This window comes from Caretta caretta, chromosome 13 (assembly GCF_965140235.1).
Source record: "Caretta caretta isolate rCarCar2 chromosome 13, rCarCar1.hap1, whole genome shotgun sequence".
Classification (NCBI taxonomy): Eukaryota; Metazoa; Chordata; order Testudines; family Cheloniidae; genus Caretta; species Caretta caretta.
In genome coordinates this window covers 20,131,613-20,147,189 of record NC_134218.1, presented here as the reverse complement: position 1 = coordinate 20,147,189, position 15,577 = coordinate 20,131,613, and the positions used below count along the sequence as shown (strand labels likewise).

The following is a 15,577-nucleotide window of genomic DNA, read 5'->3' as shown; positions in this document are numbered from 1 at the left end:
TTGCGATAGTCCCATATGAAGATGCCTGTGTACACATGACACAATTCATTAGATCACAGTAACTCCACATTTACTGCAAACTCTGGAGTCCACTTTCAAAGTGTACTAAGTTTGCTGCAAATTGAGTTAGTGTGATGTACTGAGTTTGTGTGCGTGCAATGCTGCTGCGTTACTTTGGCAGTTCTCCCAATGCTATTGTTGGGGACACTGGGGCATGGCCACTAGGTAACTCGAGGGGATGGAAGACCACGAGTGTCGATGAAGCCCCCTCGCACTAGGCCCAGGTGTCCTTGGCCCCCCCTCCCGCCTGGAGGCACTCGCAGCAGCTCTGCATACTAGGCCCAAGTGTCCTTGGCCCCCCCGCGTGGAGGCACACACAGCAGTTATGCTGAGAATCTGCAGCAATATATTGCAGAGTCAGACTGCCTGAAACTAAGCAAGGCCACACAGGGCAGATATGGAAGAACAATGCTGAATAAAGCAGTTTTATGTATAGTTTAATAAATGATACAGAGAACCAGGGAACTAGCTGGGAACTGGATTGGCTGGCTATATGGATACTTGGGGCAGCTTGCTATTGGATAAGTATGCTGGGAAAAAGGATGTATAAAAGCCTGTGTAACTTCCTGCTCTGTGTACAGGATTTGAGATTCAAATCTCCCTGTACCTATTTGAAGCTTCAAATAAACTTTTCTGCTTCTCCACACTGTTGTGATTATTGGGTGTAGCACACCGGGTAACGAACCAACTTCAGCTGTTGTTTAGTCTCTTGGCACTGGGTGCTGGCAACACTATCCTACATTGCTTTGCAGGTGTCTGTTACTGACTTGTCTACCTGTGTTCCCTCTGCTCTAGGATCAAGTTGACCAGATGTCCCCTCCCCCATTTAAAAACTGGCATGGGGTCAGAGTTTGTCCATTTGCTCCTCGGTTAGAATATATCAGCACTGCTGCGATATTACTCTAGAAGCCTTACAACATGTTTTGAGCAGCTGCCGGAGCCATGCAGAGACCCCAGATCTCCTCACCATCTGCAGAGAAGCATCAGTGCAGCAAGCTCTTGGGGCCAGGCACCGCACTAAAGATCTTTTTGTGGGCGTTGATAAGCAGCTGTCTGCGTGCGAGGGGCTAGAACCGCAATGTCGACCAGTTCCAGATAAAGAGCAGACAGCTCAGAAGGACTTACATTAAAACCAAAGATGCCAGGAAACAGTCCAGTTCATGCACCTATAATCTGTCCATTTTTGGAGGAGCTGCATAGGATTTTTGACATTGTTACCGACACCCATCCCTCTCACATGAGTGATCGGTGGCAGAACACAAGGAGGCCAGTGAAGAGCTTTCCCCAGAAAGCCAGGATCTCTTTGGGACTCAGGACCCCAATTCTAGCCATGAAGGAAGCAAGCCCGATTCCCAGCCAGAAACCCAGGCCAGGACTGAGGAGGCAAATCCTATGGAAGGAAGCTGGACATGTAAGCATCTTTCTTTACAATTTATTATTATTCTAGCTTCTGTTCCAAGTGCCCCACAGCCATTTTGGGGGGGATGTGAACTATTAGCCTGTGTGAGTCTCCAGCCCTGCCTTCCTTCCGTGGCCCATACTGTCCGTTTTCAAAATAGTGTCTGCTCTGGCCAGGCAACTGGCTTCTGTCTCCTGCTCAAGCCCTGACCATTGTCTGTTTCCAGCCCATGTCCCTGAGGGCACATTCCCAGCTACCTATTTTCCTTTCCCCTCCCCGCCTCTGTCTTGCCCAGTGAATGCCCCCATCCCCATCAATCCTCTTTGCTAGCTCAAAATGGCGTCTGCAGTCTCCATTTTGCCTCCCCTCCTGCCAGTGGTAAAGTGGTAATAAAAGAAGTGGGGAAACTAATCTAAACTAACCTCCATGTTCCCCGAATGAGAAATGGGTAAATTCTGTTTTTCCCTGACGACACTGCTGCCCCCCACAGCATTCCTGAACAACAGCAACATTCAACTGGGCAAAATGTCGCACTTCATTGAGACACTGGGTATGTGGAAAGAAGCTTGGATACTTGTAAAAGAGTCTTTCCGGGATACCTCTCTAGCAGGGGCAGGGCCCCTTGCCATGCCCAGTTACCACCACAGGGACAGCCCTGTCCAGGCCCCCGCCTCTTAGTCCTTGCCGTGGGCCCAGTCTCTGGGTGCCTTCTTACTTCGTTTACGCATGGGGAAAAGTAAAAGTTCAAACTCAGCAGAGAATAAGCCCCGCACAGGATCAGCCAAAAGATAAAAGGTCAGTGGCATCACCTTCCTGCAGGGATGCCCGGGTAGCCAAATCAGTCTCTCCCTGTCCAGCTTGCTCTTGGGGTTCGCTGGACTCTTTACGGAGCTGAGGGGTCTGAGGCGTGGGGGTTCCTTCTGCTGCTGCAGGAGCCACTCCCTCTCAGGGAATCCCCCACACTGATTGCAGCTTCCTCCTTTTAGAGCCTTCCTCCCCACCATGCATCACTTGCAGGGTTGGAGGGCCAGGGCTACCTTAGCCGTGCAGGCAGTGTGGCTGGCTCCGGCCAGGCGGCAGGCTGTGAGCTCCTGCCGCTCTGAGCGGCATGGTAAGGGGGCAGGAAGTGGGGGGGTTGGATAAGGGGCAGAAGGTCCTGGGGGGCAGTCAGGGGGCAGGGGGCGGTTGGATGGGGCGGAGGTTTGGAGGCGGTCAGGGGACAGGGAGCGGGGGGGGTTGGATAGCTGTGGGAGTCCTGGGGGGGCCTGTCAGGGGGTGAGGGTGTGGATAGGGGGCGAGGGAGGCAGTCAGGGGACAGGGAGCAGGGGGAGTTGGTTAGGGGCAGGGGGTCCCGGGAGGGGCGGTCAGTGGACAAGGAGTAGGGAGGGTTGGATGGGTCGCGTATTCTGAGGGGGGCAGTCAGGGGGTGGGAAGTGGGAGGGGCCGGATAGGGGGCAGGGGCCAGACTGGTTGGGGAGGCACAGCCTTCCATTCCCGGCCCTCCATACAGTTGCGCAACCCCGATGTGGCCCTTGGGCCAAAAAGTTTGCCCACCCCTGCTCTAACCTATTCCAAAAGCAGCACCACCTTCCTTTCAGAGCGCACACTCCACTGTCATTCTGCAACTACAGAAGTGACAGTTAAACAGTTCCTCCCTTCTGTCCGAGTGGCCTGTGACTGACTTCATTAACCAGACAAGTTTAGGTTCTCCTGGGCGAACCAACGCAATTGCCCTAGCATCGTGGACCTTCCCAGACTACCCTGCATTTATGTTTGTAAACCTGCCATGGTGGTCAAACAGCCCTTTGAGCATCATTGAGAAACACCCCTTTTCTGGTTATAAACCCTGAGCCCTGGTGCAGGAGGCAAATGATAGGCACATAGGTCCCACCAATTGCCCCAATACCGTTTGGGAACCTCATGCATACAAAGCCATCAGTAATCTCCTGATTGTTACCAGGCTTTATAATCTGAGGCAACAATACCTTATGCATGGTGGCACACCTCTGCATGACCAACAGAGTCAATCTCCCTATACCAATCTGGTTGGTTATGGATTGGTAACCTTTGGGAGTGGCCAACTTTCCGATGGAAATGACGAGTGCTTCTCAACAGATATGGGGCACCAGATGTTGGTAAGCTGCCACTGAATCTCTGGGGTGAGTTCAGCGCAGATCTCAAAAAAGGTCACCTTTGTCATCTTGAAATTCTACAGCAATGGGAAGGAAAGTTAATCCACCTCCCTGAGAGGCGGTAAGAATTCTTCCATCGCCCTAGCACTGTCTCCAGCAGGGGCTTGGTCAGCTTAGCTACATCTCTCAGGGGTGTGGGTTTGTCACACCCAGGGGAGTTGTAGCTATGCCAGTGTAACTTTTCAGTGTAGACCAGCCCTGTGTGAAGCTACTCCGTGAATAGCTCCTGTAGTAGCAGTTCCTCAGTGTCACCCTCCTCTTCCTAGCCCTCCTTCCTCCGCTACCACCGCTGCTGCTGGAAGAACTACTCCTGCAGCCACGTCATCGGCTCGGCGATGTGGCTGGTGAAGTCCAAACCTGAGGCCACCTGGCTTCAAGAGCGGAAATACAGCTCAAGCAGCCTCTGTGTATGCACAGTTGCCAGCACAGTGGCACGGAGCATTGTTGGGTCCATGGCGGCTGACAGCAATTTGAAAATGGCACTAGCCCACCCAGAAAGAGAGGAAGCATAGGACAGAGACAGTGAAATCATGGAGTTTTTTGGAATTTGACCCTGTATCCCAGAATTCCACAGGCTTCTCTCTGGCTCCACTAAGCACCCCATAATGGGCAGCGAGAGACATCCCAGAATACTCTCTGCAAGGATCACAGGATCCCAGCCTGTATACACAACAATGTGAACTGAAAGAGTGCACAGCTGTCCTGTGTGTATGCCATTAGTAGGGCTGGCATGTTGTGCATTAACTAATGCACGTCAACTCACTGTGGATTAAAACCCCTTCATAGACAAGTCAATCAAAAGCCACAATCAGTGCCTGATTTCCAGAAAGTCTGAGTGTCCCTCACTCCCATTAGCTTTCACTGGCGTTGTGGGTTCTCAGCACTTCTGCACAGCAGACCCTTAGTTGCTCCCCACAAAGCAATTTCACATCATGCCAAATGGTGAGGTTATGTAAAGGGAAACCAAGAATTACAAGGCACCTTCAGCAGAAAGGAAGGGACTTGGGTCAAAGTGGATTCATTCTGAATTTAGGGCCCCATCCAAACACCACTGAAGTCAAAGCCCATTCTAACCTGCACTCAGGACTAGGACTGGTAGGAAACCAGGGAGCTGACCCCTTCTGTTGCAACCTGCCTAAAGAAACTGGCCCTAGATCTTTAGGGCATTCTGGGGATAAAGACTGCATGGAAGACACAACATATTAAAGATTAACTGCAATGGCTGTTGAGCTATTCAGGAAAGAGCAAACAATGCAACAACTATTGCACTTACAAAGGATTATCCTGCACTTTTGCCTTTTCTCTTTATAATAAGTTCTGGAGAAAGTGGTGCAGGCTTTACAATAGGTTTTACTGCTTGTTTACTCAGCAATGAACGTTAGCAACAAAGGCATGTGTATAGTCAACAGAGAGTGTTTGGCTATATGCATGGAGGGGACTTTCTTATGCAGTTCAGAGGAAACAAACTCACTGAGGATTAACTCAAGAATCGCACAAAGTGATAAATGTCAAGAAATGCAGCATTAAACCTGACACACTCATAGCCTTAATCCTCTTTAAAAGGGTTGAAACAGTAGGAGTCGGGCTCAGCAAATGCAGTCGTTTTGAATTTCCTGAATTTTTGCTGGTTTCTTACAAAATCCTCATTTTATTCTCAGATTCTTTTTCTATTACTTCTGTTTTATTTTGCTCTCCATTGTTTGTATGGGCTTTAAATATACAGTGGCTAGTAAGAATGCATTTTGCACCCAGGATGAAATTGTTCCTGTGCAGCACAAGGTCTGTGCACCACTTATGTCCATAGGCCTGTGTGGGCCTTCTGCACAGTGGTGAATTTCCATTGCATGAATATACACAAGCAGCTCCAAAATCACACACTTCGGAGTGAAATTCACCCATGATCAAGGCCAGCATTATGCCCAATGCATCACTTAAACCCTTTTTAAGGACTTGATCCAAAAGCCATTGAAGTCTCCGGGAGTCTTTGGGTATGTCTACACTGCAAAGAAAAACCCACAGCTCCAAGTCTCAGAGCCCAGATCAATTGACTCGGGCTCATGGGGCTCAAGCTGCATAGCTAAAGATAGCAATGTAGACATTCAGGCACAGCCTGGACTTTGAGACCCTCCCCCATTGCATGGTTTCAGACCCTGGGCTCCAGCCCAAGTGGGACTGTCTACACAGCTATTTTTAGCCCCACAGCCTGAGTGCCAGAGCCTGAGTAAATTGACCTGGGCTCTGAGACTCACTGCTCAGGGTCTTTTATTGCAGTGTAGACATACCCTGAGAGGCCTCAAGTTCTTAACATGGGGCTTACATGTACTTAAGTGGTGCATGAGACTTTGTGTGGATCATCCACACTGGAATGAATTTCATCCGTGGGATATAGAAGTCTCTTTATGGCCCTGCAAATATAATCCAGTTTCAGAGCAATACGTTAACACTATGCAAATCTCATGAGCACGGCCTGCCAAACCACAAGAGAAAGTTTGGATGCTTAGTTCACTAAAACTTTTGCTTATGATGCAGGTCTAGCGACAGATGCACTATACGTATGTAAAAAGAAAAGGAGTACTTGTGGCACCTTAGAGACTAACCAATTTATTTGAGCATAAGCTTTCGTGAGCTACAGCTCACTTCATCGGATGCGTATGTAAATACCTTTGCCATTCTTCCAGTTACCCAATAACAAGCAGTGGTAGAGATCTAGTGGGTTTCTTGTCTCCATAGCTGAGGAAAACGTGCTATAAACTAACTTTGGACTCAGGTCAGTTAATTATTCATTAAAAATGACTGAGGCGTTATCACTGGGCTGTATTGGAAAAGGGTAGGTTGTGGAGTGGTGTCGAGAAAGGCTTTTCAAAGGGATGGAGGCTGAGTTTCACTGTTACTTCCTATGCAAGTCTCCCTGTCTCAGAAGAACACGATTCATCTACCAAGAATGTACAAAGCAAAATCAACCTATTACCAAGCAGAACTGCAAGCAGGGAGTCAGCTGGGATGTGGAAGTAACAACATAATTATTTTTTTTAAACAAGAGTGCGGTTGGGGGTGACACAGCTGTACAAAAACCAAGCATTATTCTGAAGTGCAGCTGCAAGCTGAGATGAAATATGTGCATGGAAAGGGTAGCACTGGGACCTGTTTGGCTGACAAGTGGTTGGACAAGTTGACCCAGAGGATCCCTACCAACTGGATTGCCTTTGAATCTAGGATCTGAAACCTGTGCTGGAGAGTTATGCCAACTGAGAACTCTCACAGGCCAGGGCACTGTTGGGTACTTACTCTGTGAAATCAGCATTAGAGGGAAACAGTGTAATGCCATGAAGATATGCACCTCTGAGGACTCTGCAGCTGACAAAAGGCCAGGGCAGGGCCAGCAATCCCCTGGGCCTTCCCACTTCACTGACATTAGAGGTGGAAAAGACATATTAGGTCATCCAAGGCTCACAAATCGGGATGATCTAATATGACTTTTGCCTTCAATGGGACTACTTATTTTAAAATATAGCACATGCCTAAATGCTTTGCTGGATTAGGGACAGAGTGCTAAGCATCTTGTGGGATCATGCCTCTAGTCCATCCACCAGCAAGAGTATCATTGCTCCCCAAGTGGAGTCTTGCCACTCTTGATCTTGCCAGGTAGCTGGGTAAGCAGCAGCTCCTGCATCAATGCCAATCCCACAGCCAAAACCTGTCACTTCTCCTGTGCAAGGCAGGCCTCCAACTCTATCCCTCAGGCCATCTGGCTTGTGTTCTTGTAAGTTTTAAAGAAACCAGACAGTGCTTCCAGTGATGAGTTAAGTATTTATTTGCTCTTTAACGTGATATATTAACTCAGTATAAACTACCCATGGTTTCTTTGGTGTATATCAAAGGAGGACCTGGACACTGCAGCAGCTGAATGTGATAAATATCAGGCATTTTTCCAAATAGCAAAGTTTCTCACCCTTTGGCAGCTCCACAAATCTGGATCATTCTTATTGTTTAAAGCTCTCTTCAGAATTGCAAAAACCTACTGCTGAATGTCATTTAATGTTCTAACAATTGCTGAAAAATTCAAGCCATCTGAACTGGAAAAGACAGAGAGGAGAAGAAGGTAAAATACCAGTTTGTGGCTATTGCTTCTGCACTATGCAGAGGACAACTGCTGCCAGCAATAACAATCTATCTACTTTGGAAACAATGAAAATATGATCTTTGCTATCAGCTCTTTGGCCTTTTCCTGCTTGCATTTCACTGCAGTGGGCTTAAGTCTTCTCTTCCTAAATATTAGCATCATCGGCATGTAACATTTAATGCCCACCTATTTCATGCAATATTGGGACAGGTCTTCATCAAGTTTGAGCATGTGACAGTACCAACAAAATGTATGGCTAATTTGCAAACACACAGTTATTAAGATTGTGCACACATATTGGGCATGTAACTGTGTGCTTATTTTGCATGTGTATTTATATGTCTACGTTTTTTTTTAATCTCTTCCACATTTTCAAATCTTTGAGGGCCAAAATTTCCAGAAAATTTCTGTGTGCAAGCACCATGATTGAACGTGCTAGTGTGGAAATTGCTATTGTAAATTACCACTTGCACACATAATGGATCGTTTTCATGTACAATTACTAGGACGTTGAATGCAGTCACATCACATGCACACTCAAATTAGGCATGCAATTGCACACCTACTTTTTTGAAAATTTAGGTCTAGGTGCACAAGAGTAACTGTAAAATGCAATTGCATGCCTACAGGTTGTGAAAAATTCTCTGTAGGATTCCCCACTATAATCAGCTTCTGCATCATCCCAGGCATCATTCAGAATTCTGCAGCCATTATCCTAATAGAGCACCAGCCTCCTAAAACTTTAAAAGGCAAGTTTGCTGTCAGCAGCTGCATGGTCTTGGAGGAGATGGAAAAGACCTAAGGCATGTCTGCCCAGTAAGATACATAATCTTCTGTGACTGAGCCTGCAGCATGCTGCCACCCATATAGCCATCACCAACGAACCCGGGAGCTGTTGTATTACTTAATAAAAGATATAACTGTACTGCTCAGAGCTCCTATAGACCTTGTCATCCTCAAAACCCTTTACAAGCCACAATCAGTCTGGCACTGGGTTCTCCTCTCCCAGAAAGACCCCAGAGACTGGCCAGCCCTTTGACTGATGGTCCTCATACGTGACACGCAGTCCTCACTAATCATTAGGTACAGCAGGGGTTCAGGGCACTGTTGAAGCTGGCCAGGCCCCAGGTCACCTGATAGGAGACATAGATGTTTTTTGAAGTCTGGGTGCAGGACCCCTAGAGTTGCCAGCTTTGGGATAGCAAGTTAAGATTCCTGAAGACGTGATATGGGAGGAAACAGACAGAGAACAGGACCATCAGTAACACCACCAGTTTGATGCTCCTTCTCTTGAGGTTTGGGTCCACATTTTTATTCCTCCAGAGGACCACCACCACATGGCAGTAGCAGCCAATGATTAGGAGGAAGGGGACGACAAAGCCAGTCATAGTTACAGCCAGGACGTAGGGCAGATAGGTGCCCAGGTTCTCATGTCCTGTTGTATCATGACACCGTGTACCATTGCTATCCATTTTGCTGAAGCCAAAATCAGGAGACACCTAGATGATGACCCATGCCCAGACCAACGCACTGATGAAGAAGGGGGGGCCCAGGGTCTGGCACCTACCCAGCATCTTCAGTGGGTACACGATGCCCAGGTAGCGGTGGATGCTGATGCAGGTCAGGAAGCCAATGCTGGCATAGAGACTGAGGTGGAAGATGGCCCGCGTCAACCTGCAGCAGCCTTTCCCAAAGAGCCACATGCCCCCCTGGAGATAGTAGGTCACCAGGAAGGGCAACGTGATCATATAGAGTAGGTCTGCCACCCCTAGTTTGCACACCAGCACACTGAGGGTGCTCCAGCTGCTCCTCTGGGACCCGGCACACATATTCCACAGGCCCAGTCCATTCCCCAGCAGCCCCAGCAGGGACACGATGAGGTACACAGCCAGCAGGAAGTGATGGGTGAAAATCTGGTTCACCGGATACAGGACTGAAGGTGAAGTTGATGATGTCAGAAATCGAAACGACTTCCTCCACGGGTGCCATTTACTGCAGAGGGTTCTACAGGAAGCAGATGGGGGGTTGTTGCAGCAAGGGAACAAGTGAGTCCTTAGGGAAAATGCATGAGGGGTCGGTGCAAGGTGGAATCTCCCACGTCCTAAGGGTGGTGCAGAAGGGAATCCTTGAGTCCTTAAGAGGGAAATATCCTCTTGCAATTGGGGCTGTGGGAGGGATCCACAGACTCCTATGGTGGAGGGGGAGGTTGGGATGCCAGGTCCTTAAGGGAGGCAGGGAAGGAGAGGCTCCCCAGAACCCTACGGGGAAGGGCAGGAGCGAGTACCTCGGTCCCTACCCTACGGGGGAAACTCCGGGTCCCTGGGGGGATCCCCCTCCCCCCGATCTCCCTCGGCTCCCCGCAGACTTTATCCAGCCTCAGGCGCAGAAACTCGGCCACCGCCGCGTGTCGGTGCCGGGAGACTCAGCCCGAAGCTGCCGCGCAGCTCCGCAGTGCCGGCGAGTGGAGCGAGGCGCGGGCTCCGCCAGGGGCAGCCGGCGGGGTGGGGCCCGCAATGGGAACCGGGAGAGGGGTCGGTGCTGCAGGGGGGACCTGGAAGTGGGAGCAGTCCAGGAGGGACGGGAGTGGGGCGCTGCACCGGGCACTGGCAGATAGGGGCTAACCCAGGATGAACCCGCCCCCCCAACCCGTTAGCCAGGGGCAGGAGCCAGAACTGCTGCACCCCGCCCCCCCTGCACCCCGCCATCCCAAAGAGCCCCCCCCCCTGCACCCCGCCATCCCAAAGAGCTTTGCAAGCTGCAGAGAGGTGTTACTCCTCTCCCCCTGCCCATTTCCTTCCACCCCCGAGTCCTGCTCTTCTCTCGCTCGGACTCTTGCCAGAGGCGGTGCTAGCCCATTGGGGGTTGTAACAAGAAATATTTTGCCCTCTCCCGAATACTAAAAAAGTGAATACTGCCCCCATCCCCAGCTGCCCAGGGCCCTAAACAATGGCTTAGTCTGCTTATGGCTAGCGTCTGCTCTGTTCTGAGCAGTGATTGGCACCAAAAATGATCAATACTAGTGACGTGCAGGCCGCAGTCTCCATTTGAGCTACGCTGCTTGTGGTGGGGGTGGGTCATAGCCCGCTAAATGCTGCCCACTGGCAACCATGGCACCCAAGGATTGCCCAGCGTGGGACGGGTTTGGGGGATGCTAAGCAGCTCCAGTTCATTTTTGGGTTTGAATTAATTCAAGGAGGCGGAGGGAGCTCACAGTAACTGAATATAAATTGTCTCTGTTATGCAGCACCAGCCCCCGCCTCCACCCCACTGAAATATTTTTGATCAGAGCCCTGGGGAGCTATACAGCATGTGGCTATTTCTGGTGTGAACGCTCACCTGGCAGCGCGGAGGGGGCAGGAGTTGGAGTCTGACAAAAGAGTTATTCTAAATTAGACCCTCATATCAGCATCTCATATAACCAGACACCTTAGAGATGGAGATGCCTCATTAGGTCCCAACCAGTCCATCCCCTCTATGGGCCAGGGTTGTTCCCTACAGTCTATTCCCCATTGTTTTGTCCAGTCCAGTTTTAAATGACTTGAGTCACCACGTCGCCTGGTAGTCTATGCCACCAGCCAGTAAGATTTCCCCATCAGGGAATGTTTCCCATTGTTCAGCCTCAAGTGTCCTTGTCTCAAAACAATGCCGAGACTGCACTATCGTAGTGTGACATAGGCCAGGAATGTTTAAAGCTTTCTGGAGTACTGACCAGGGACAGGTGGCGGGGAAGACAAAAGATCAGTTACCCCTCAAACTGCTATTCCCCACAACCCTGGCTACACTACAATAATTACCTATTGCCAATAGTGGGTGTCAATGACAGGTGCAGTGGAACAAGTGTTGAACACAGTTTAGCTTCAGGTATATACAAGGACAAACCATGTTTAGAACCAGTTTAGCTGCACCTGTTGACACTATTGGTGACAATGGATGACAAGAATGACAACCCCTTTATCTCCAAACTCCTACCCTAAACCATAAACAACCCAAAAAACCCACCCTACCCCAACAGTTTTTGACCCCAGAAAGGGAGAAATGCCAGAAACTACATACAGTCCCCTAGGGACTTCACTATCACTAATGATTTTACATGGAAGGTGCTGAAATACTAGGGTGATGGGCAGCAGTATAAATATGAGAGAGAGAGGCTGGCCGGCTGGCCAGAGCTGCACACCCATTGTCATCAATATGTAATTTCTGTATCATAGAATCATAGAATATCAGGATTGGAAGAGACCTCAGGAGGTCATCTAGTCCAACCACCTGCTCAAAGCAGGACCAACACCAACTAAATCATCCCAGCCAAGGCTTTGTCAAGCCGGGCCTTAAAAACCTCTAAGGATGGAGATTCCACCACCTCTCTAAGTAACCCATTCCAGTTCTTCACCACCCTCCTAGTGAAATAGTGTTTCCTAATATCCAACCTAGACTCTCCCCCCCCCCCTGCAACTTGAGACCATTGCTTCTTGTTCTGTCATTTTCCAACACTGAGAACAGCCTAGCTCCATCCTCTTTGAACCCCCTTCAGGTAGTTGAAGGCTTCTATCAAATCCCCCCTCACTCTTCTCTTCTGCAGACTAAATAAGCCCAGTTCCCTCAGCCTCTCCTCGTAAGTCATGTGCTCCAGCCCCCTAATCATTTTTGTTGCCCTTCCCTGGACTCTCTCCAATTTTTCCACATCCCTTCTGTAGTGGGGGGACCAAAACTGGACACAATACTCCAGGTGTGGCCTCACCAGTGCCGAATAGAGGGGAATAATCACTTCCCTCAATCTGCTGGCAATGCTCCTACTAATACAGCCTAATATGCCATTGGCCTTGTTGGCAACAAGGGCACACTGCTGAATCATATCCAGCTTCTCATCTACTGTAATCCCCAGGTCCTTTTCTGCAGAACTGCTGCTTAGCCAGTCGGTCCCCAGCCTATAGTGATGTATGGGATTCTTCCTACATACGTGCAGGACTTTGCACCTGTCCTTGTTGAACCTCATCAGATTTCTTTTGGCCCAAACCTCCAATTTGTCTAGGTCACTCTGGACCCTAGGTCACCCTGGACCCTCCAGCATATCTACCTCTCCCCCTTTCTTAGTGTCATCTGCAACTAATCCCATCATCCAGATCATTAATAAAGATGTTGAACAAAACCAGCCCCAGGACCAACCCCTGGGGCACTCTGCTTGATACCGCCTGCCAACTAGACATCGAGCCGTTGATCACTACCCGTTGAGCCTGACAATCTAGCCAGCTTTCTATCCACCGTGTAGTCCATTCATCCAATCCATACTTTTTTAACTTGCTGGCAAGAATAGTGTGGGAGACCGTATCAAAAACTTTGCTAAAGTCAAGATATATCACATCCACCATTTTCCCCGTATCTACAGAGCCAGTTATCTCATCATAGAAGGCAATCAGGTTGGTCAGGCATGACTTACCCTTGGTGAATCCATGTTGACTGTTCCTGATCACCTTCCTCTCCTCCAAGTGCTTCAAAATGGATTCCTTGAGGATCTGCTCTATGATTTTGCCGGGGACTGAAGTGAGGCTGACTGGTCTGTAGTTCCTCAGGTTCTCTTTCTTCCCTTTTTAAAATATGGGCATTATATTTGCCTTTTTCCAATCATCCAGGACCTTCCCTGATTGACATGAATTTTCTGAGATAATGGCCAATGGCTCTGCAATCACATCAGCCAACTCCCTCAGCGCCCTTGGATGCATTAGATCTGGACCCATGGACTTATGCATGTCCAGCTTTTCTAAATAGTCCTTAACCTATTCTTTCACCACTGAGGGCTGCTCACCTCCTCCCCATACTGTGCTGCCCAGTGCAGCAGTCTGGGAGCTGACCTTGTCTGTGAAGACCGAGGCAAAAAAAGCATTGAGTATTTCAGCTTCTTCCACATCATCTGTCACTATGTTGCCTCCCCTAATCAGTAAGGGTCCCACACTTTCCCTGACCTTCTTCTTATTGCTAACATACCTGTAGAAACCTTCTTGTTACCCTTCATATCCCTTGCTAGCTGCAACTCCAATTGTGCCTTGGCCTTCCTGATTACACCCCTGCATGCTCTAGAAATATTTTTATACTCCTCACTAGTCATCTGTCCAAATTTCCACTTCTTGTAAGCTTCCTTTTTGAGTTTAAGATCACCAAAGATTTCACTGTTAAGCCAAGCTGGTTGCCTGCCATATTTGCTATTCTTTCTGCACATTGGGATGGTTTGTTCCTGCACCCTCAATAAGGCTTCTTTAAAATACAGCCAGCTCTCCTGGACTCCTTGCCCCCTCATATTCGCCTCCCAGGGGATCCTGTCCACCAGTTCCCTAAGGGAGTCTAAGTCTGCTTTTCTGAAGTCCAGGGTCCGTAACAGTTACACATTGGTAGGGCAGGGAGAAGGGATCTCAGCAAATCCAATTTAGTTACCAAATGAAGGCCAGAGTAAGGAAGGACATAGTGAAAAACAGACAGGGCTTCAGAGCCCAGCAGAACACACTGGTAGTGGTCATGCCACATCTCACAGCATCCTCCCAGTTTGGGATATGAACTCTCTGCATGTATCTTTATCACACTGCAAACTCCATTTTGATTGTCAGGCTTGCCTGCCTCTCTGCTGTCTTCCTACCTCCATCTAAGGGTGAAAAATCCACAGCATAGTGACACAATGCTAACAATGAGCTAGAAATGAAGGGTCGTTAAACCTTGGTAGTATTCTATTCAAATGGAAGCCTCCTTAAACAAAGAAGGCAGCATACCAAGAAAACCCGTCCACCCAGATAGGCTGGTAACTAATCTATGGATTTCCTCGTGGGGACTTTGATCACCTGATGAGGCTGATTTTGGGTCACCTGACAAAAGGGACTGCAACTTCATAAAAGGAGTACTCTTGTCATTGTTTGTCTACACTACCGCGGGGTTGATCTAAGTTACACAACTTCAGTTCTTAGATCTACTTACCGCGGTGTCTTCACTGCAGTAAGTTGACAGCTGGCGCTCTCCTGTCGACTCTGCTTGCGCTTCTGGCCAGGTTTCAGCTTCCCAGAGATCGAACCACTAGGCGACGAGAGTCCCCGAAGCCCCTCCGGGTCTCGGAAGGGCTCCACTGCTTCTGGTCCGGTCCTGAGTTTCTGCTGTCGTAGGTTACATCCCCCCCAGCCACTACTGCCTTAGGTTTATATGCAGTCCCATATACACCTTGATTATCCTTACACGGTAATATTTCGATTCAAGCCTTGCAACTGGTTTCTTACACTCACACTGTCTCACTCACTTCTTACGTATTGATTGATTACATATTCATACGCGTAGAATTGGTAATATAGATTTAAGCAAGCCTGTCACATCAGCGAGGACTTCTGTTGCAGCTTGTGGTTCAGACAAGAACTGTGCAAACTGCAAGGTACAGGAAGCTTACAGAGACACATAGACAGCTTGAAAGGCCGGGGGGGGGGGGCATGGGCAGCTCTTCCTCCCCATGGAGCAGAAGCTGCTCCTGCCTGGCAAAGGCCAAGCCATGGATGGGGCCACGTCCAGCTACACTGGTCTGTGAGGTTCCCACTTCCATGAAGGGGTGAACATCAGATTCTGTGCCCAGGAAGCATGCCAGAGAGACCAGAGAAAGAGTCAATGCTGAGCCTACCCAAACAGAGGGACACTTAAGAGCACACAGGTCCAACATGCTGGGACCCAAACACAGTAGCCTGGTGAGTGTCCTAAGAAGAAGTGGAGGTAACTTTACCAGGTCTGTGACATGTAGAAATTAGAGATAGAGAAGATAAGCCGGCTGGTTCCCTGCGACACATGTACTAGCAA

General features: G+C 49.0%; 1 protein-coding gene and 1 long non-coding RNA gene across 2 annotated transcripts in view; one reads left to right on the top strand and one right to left on the bottom strand.

Moving 5' to 3' along the window:
• Positions 1–15,577, top strand: part of LOC142068822 (uncharacterized) — a 53,004-nt gene that overhangs the window by 27,333 nt on the left and 10,094 nt on the right. Inside the window, exon 2 of the long non-coding RNA XR_012664718.1 lies at positions 856–1,471. This is a non-coding gene — a long non-coding RNA (uncharacterized LOC142068822). The remainder of the gene's footprint in view (positions 1–855; positions 1,472–15,577) is intronic.
• On the bottom strand, positions 6,888–14,931 carry LOC142068821 (P2Y purinoceptor 1-like; the record flags this gene model as incomplete). The annotated part of the gene is made up of 3 exons (XM_075118791.1): positions 6,888–9,775; positions 13,203–13,349; positions 14,723–14,931. Coding segments are annotated over 3 exons (861 nt in total), but the record flags the coding sequence as incomplete, so codon positions are not given.